The 5,338-nt window shown below is 41.3% G+C and overlaps 1 protein-coding gene across 1 annotated transcript; it reads left to right on the top strand.

The window, feature by feature from the left end:
* Positions 1–225: 225 nt before the first annotated feature.
* On the top strand, positions 226–4,901 carry LOC138567010 (uncharacterized). The gene is made up of 2 exons (XM_069644814.1): positions 226–4,244; positions 4,341–4,901. Exon 1 carries the CDS (start codon positions 1,165–1,167, stop codon positions 3,157–3,159), a length of 1,995 nt encoding a protein of 664 aa, XP_069500915.1. The 5' UTR covers positions 226–1,164; the 3' UTR covers positions 3,160–4,244; positions 4,341–4,901.
* The last annotated feature ends 437 nt before the right edge of the window (positions 4,902–5,338 follow it).

Below are 5,338 nucleotides of genomic sequence, written 5' to 3' on the forward strand. Positions count from 1 at the left end.
CATCCCTCCTGATAGGGACGACAAGCGTTTAAATGGCTGGGTGAAGAAAGTGTTTTCTTCAGGGGGTATGGCTTTACAGGCAGCCAACTATGTGTGTGCCTTAGCACGATTCACTCACACTCTGTGGAATTGTGTGTCTTTGGCGGCTGAACATATTCCGGAAGGGGAGGGACGGGATGGTTTTCTTGCTCTCGTTCAGGATGGCAAGGATGCCATGTGTGAATCAGTTCAGTCGGGTCTGGACGTGGCAGATTGTGTCAGCCGGTCCATGGCGGCGAGCACCGAATTGCGCAGATTTGCGTGGTTGCGGAAGTCGGGGTTTGCTCCTGACGTACAAGCTCGGCTTCTCAACATGCCCTTTGATGGTGAACATCTTTTTGGCAGCAAGGCTGATGAGAGCTTTGAGAGGTTGCAGACCTCCAAAGCTGCAGCAAAGTCGTTGAGCGTTGCAGTTCACCAACCTCCGCCTTTTCGTCCTAGGGGACAGAAATGGAGGTGATGTTCCTTTCGATACTACTCTTCCTTTAGTAGATCGAGGGGAGCTGCAAGTCAAAAGGGTCACCATAGGAGTGCCAGAGGTGGAAAACAGGGTACTCGAGGTGCCAAGGCCGCTCGGGCAGTTGCCTCTTTGCCCTCAGCCACTGCCGCAGCCGCTTCAGCTCAGTCATGAGGCCAGGTCCCATGGTTCGCCGGTTGGGGGAAGGCTGGCGCAGTATCCTGTAGAGTGGCATGCCATTACTTCAGATGTGTGGGTTCTGGAGATCATAGCCCACGGCTACTGTCTTCCTTTCCGGCAGAGGCCTCACGACAATCCACCAGGGAATCTCTCTTTGAAGTGTCCGGATCCGCTCCTTGCCCAGGAAATTCAGTCCCTGCTGGAGAAAGGCGCCATAGGGGTGGAGGCCGTCCCTTTAGAGGTAGAGGAAGAGGTACAAGGAACAACAGCCAGAGGGGGAATAACCAAAGGCAGTCTTTTTTAGGAAGAGGAGGAGATCGGAGACAGTGGGAACCAGAACGGATGCAAACGAGGAGTTACAGGGGTTGGTAGTGAACCTTTCAGATACTCATATCACTAAAAAGGAAGAAGTACTCAGTAAGGGTTTGAACTTTGTACTCACCAAGTTTCATAATCCTTTTGAATTTAGGATTGAATTCAATCAGTTCATGCGGAAAGTTCACCTTAAAGAATTCTTTATGGATAACGCCTTTGATAAAAGTGATAATTTCAGTGGTTTGAGAAATCCCTCCGTTTTTTGTGCACCTAGCAGTGCACAATCAGCTGAATCTAAGGTTTTTGAAAAAAAGGTTTTGGAAGAGGTAACTAAGTTGGAAACTAAGGGTATTCCTCACCATTCTAATTTAAGTATAGCAGAGCAGACGATTTTGAAGAACTTGGAGGCAAATGATAAGATTATTATTCGCCAAGCAGACAAAGGAGGCGCTATTGTCATAATGAATAGGAATGATTATATTCAGGAATGTGAGAAACTGTTATCTGACGAGAATCATTACCTTAAAATAGATAGAGATCCCAGTAATGACCTCTTAAATATCATTCGAGACAAGGTACATAAGGCAGTGGATGAACAGATGATTAGTAAACAAGAGGGTGAATATTTGACAAGAGAGAACGGGCGGGTACCCATTTTTTACACATTACCTAAGATTCACAAGAGTTTAGAGAACCCGCCGGGGAGACCTATTGTTTCGGGAGTGAGTTCCCTTTTGGAACCACTTTCTAAATTTGTAGATTTCTATTTGAGACCCTTCATTCCTATTATGAGAAGCTATATTAAGGACACCACTGATGCTATCAACAGAATAGAGGGCAACACTTTTGACCCCGCGGTTAATTTACTCATGTGCTTAGATATTCAAGCACTATACACCAACATACCCCAGTTGGCAACTTTGGAGGTAGTGGAGGAAACTTTATTGAAAAGAGATGATGGGCACCCGGTAGCCAGTTCTTTCATAAAATGGTGCACAGAGATGGCCCTCACTAAAAATTTCTTCCAATTCATGGGACAGTTCTACAAACAGATTGAAGGGACAGCAATGGGCTCAGCCATGGCCCCAAATGTCGCCAATCTGTATGTCAACATGTTTGAAGAAACGGTAGTTTATAATGAACGTAATCCTTTTCAGAATAACATCATCTGTTGGTTACGTTATATAGATGATGTTTTCGTCATTTGGAAAGGGAACGAAGAGAAAGCAGACCAATTTTTACAATGGCTCAATCTACAAAATAGATATCTTAAATTCACTAGTAATATAAGTAACAAGGAAGTGAATTATTTAGATATCAGTATATACCACCAGAATGGATTACTTTTAGTTCGACCATATACTAAAACAACTGATAAGAATGCCTTATTATATTTCAAAAGTCATCATGCTCAACATGTGAAGAATAACCTCCCATTTGGCCAATTTTTGCGGTTAAAGAAAAATAGCAGCACTAATGAATCATACGAGAATGGAGCAAACAATCTGATTACCAAGCTGGTACATCGGGGATACCCGGCCTCTCTGGTAAAAAAAGCAGCCAAGAGGGCCTTTAATAATAATCGTGAATCCCTCCTTGACCAGCAAATTCAAAGAGAAAGAAAAACAAAGGAGAACCCTTTAGTATTTGTCAATACGTTCAGCAATCTGTCATATAAAATTAAGGGTATTGTGACAAGAAATTGGAACAAGATCATGACCAAGGAAGTGGGCAAACCCATTGTAGCTTTTAAGAAAAGCACCACCGTACGAAATTTGATAATGAGAAATGATGTGAGTACCAAAAAGAGACCTTTGCAACAAACAAATCTATGGGGTTTACCCCCTGTTGTTGGACATTTTCCATGCGGTAATTGTTCTATGTGTACTCAAACAAGAAAAACAGTAAATGTAGATCTGGGACTGGACAGGATGTGGAACATTAATGAACATACCAATTGCAATACTAACAATGTGATTTATTTGATTGTATGTCCATGTAAACTGATCTACATTGGTAAAACTAATAGGAAATGCAGAACTAGAATGATTGAACATAGGAGCTGTATCAGGAATAAGGTGGAACAAGCGCCTATGGTCAAACATTTTATAGAAATGGAACATTCATGTAACAATTTCGAGTGGTGTATTTTGAAACAAGTCAAGTGACAGTCACAGATGGCTATCAACAGAAAATTATTACATCTAGAACAAAAACTTATTTTTTTGTCCAAAAGTCACATTAGGGGTTTGAATGAAGGAGTCGAATGGCATAATGCCTAATTAGGTAAATAGAGAATATGGACAATGGGGTTCTTCAATCTAGTAGAATATCTATGAATTCATATTCATATTAGTATAATAACTAGATCTGGAATTTCTGACACCCCTTGGTGATGAGGATTTAAGTTGCGATACCCATCTGGGGACTTTTTACCCATGACTTGCGTACAATGAAATGTAAAGTTGATGTATTACAAGATATTGCCAATGGGAAGAGTGTTATGAGTTTTTGACACCTTGAAGTTTGGCACATGACATCGGGGGACCGCCAGGGTTTTTATGACCTGTCTCCCGCACAATTAAATGTTAAGTTGATGTGTTACAAATTAATATCTATGAGAATAGCGCTATGTTGTACAGCTGAAGACACAGTTCCCTTTTTGTTTTCGACATGGAGACTGATTGTGTGGTATTTGTATCTTTGTTCTGCTATCTGGTGTTTATTCAGTTTACACCTAACTATGTTTGCGACTCTCCGTGGCCTTGTTGACTTCCACCTGGAAATAGAAGTTTACATATGAAATTTGAGAAGTTGTCCCAAAGGGTGGGTATTTGTGTGCCCTAAGTCACGTCAATAACGAAAAAAACGAAAAAAAAAAAACGTTTTGGTGCGCGATGACGTCATGACGTCACGTTTTCAAGCCGTTTTTACCCGCGAAAATCGCGGGGCGCCAGATCCTAGCAGGAACACAGGATTGGTGCTTCTACGGGTTGGTGGTAAAGAGAAAGGATGTTCAAGTAAGTGAAGGCAGAATTTGGATGAATAAATCCATGAAAAACTCCATGGTGGAGGTGACATTTGTAGAACTATAAGGACTATAGAAATCTGAATGGGGATCTATCTCTTACAGGAACTTGGCCCTATAAGGGGAGTGGAGTCTGGTACTCACCAGTATACAGGAGGAATCCTTACAGAACACTTGGGATCAAGATGTTCAGCCATACTGTAGCATAACCCTGCTTTGATATAGGTAAGACTTTGAACCTATTTTTTAGCCTAGGAAGTTGACATATATGGGAGGTTGTGTTAAATCCCATATCTTTTTGCCCTATTTACACACTACTAGAGAGAAGGGAGAGATAAGGAAGCGCTAGAATACCTGAAGAAATCGGGAATCTACAATATTTAACTGAGAAAGCCCCAGATTCATGATTGAGCAGAGAGGTATGTAATTTAAGACATACTCTTTACCCTTGGAGGGATGAGGGTATACATGTTTTATGTAAATAGAGATTGATACTCAATGACTAGATACTAATAGGGTGTTCACTTTTTGACCAACAGAGTTCTCCCCTAAGAAAGAAGAATTTTTAAATTGCGGCACAAGACAATTTCCCCTGAAGAATGTCCTACATCACTGTATCTTAAGGACAGAAACTTGTACAAGTCGGGTTGTTTGTATTATACCAATAGGAAATAGGCCATTAGTAGTGTGACATAGGAATCAGAGTGTGAGTTGTACACACAATGTAAGATCCTTATAGAACATCTGAAAACTTGCCGTACTTATGGTATTTCTACTTGTGTGGTTTTAAGCATAATGTATATGTTGTATGTATGATGATCATTTTTATGATTGTTTTATGAAATTTAGAATCTTAATAAAATTTTGTGATAATTGATACCACTTTTTGTTGTGGGAAGAGTGTTTAGTGACACCTAAGTAAATATCGGACTGTCTTTTTGTTTATACAAGTGTATGCGCACAGAGCAAGAGGTCTGTTTTATCCCTACCTGTGATTCAGTACCGTTTTGAGAATAGAGAGAGCCATAGAACTGGTGCCTGTAGCGGAGAGAAACAAGGGATGGTATTCCCCATATTTTTTGATTCCGAAAAAAGACAGGGGATTGAGGCCCATCATGGACTTGCGTTGTTTGAACAAGCTCCTCAGGAAGGACAAGTTCAAGATGGTTACTCTTTCTCACGTCCTCCAGGCTCTTTAACTTCAGGACTAGTTGGTGTCTCTCGACCTCAAGGATGCTTATTTTCATGTGCCGATTCATCCCAAGCACAAGAAGTACCTGAGGTTCGCGGTTGGCGACTCGCACTTTCAGTTTCGGGTC

The sequence above is a fragment of the Ambystoma mexicanum genome, chromosome 2p, assembly GCF_040938575.1.
Source record: "Ambystoma mexicanum isolate Mex_15411 chromosome 2p, UKY_AmexF1_1, whole genome shotgun sequence".
NCBI classification, from domain to species: domain Eukaryota; kingdom Metazoa; phylum Chordata; class Amphibia; order Caudata; family Ambystomatidae; genus Ambystoma; species Ambystoma mexicanum.

Excerpts from the sequence above, each read along its gene's own strand:
- LOC138567010 (XM_069644814.1), top strand. The coding sequence starts at position 1,165 with ATGCGGAAAGTTCACCTTAAAGAATTCTTTATGGATAACGCCTTTGAT.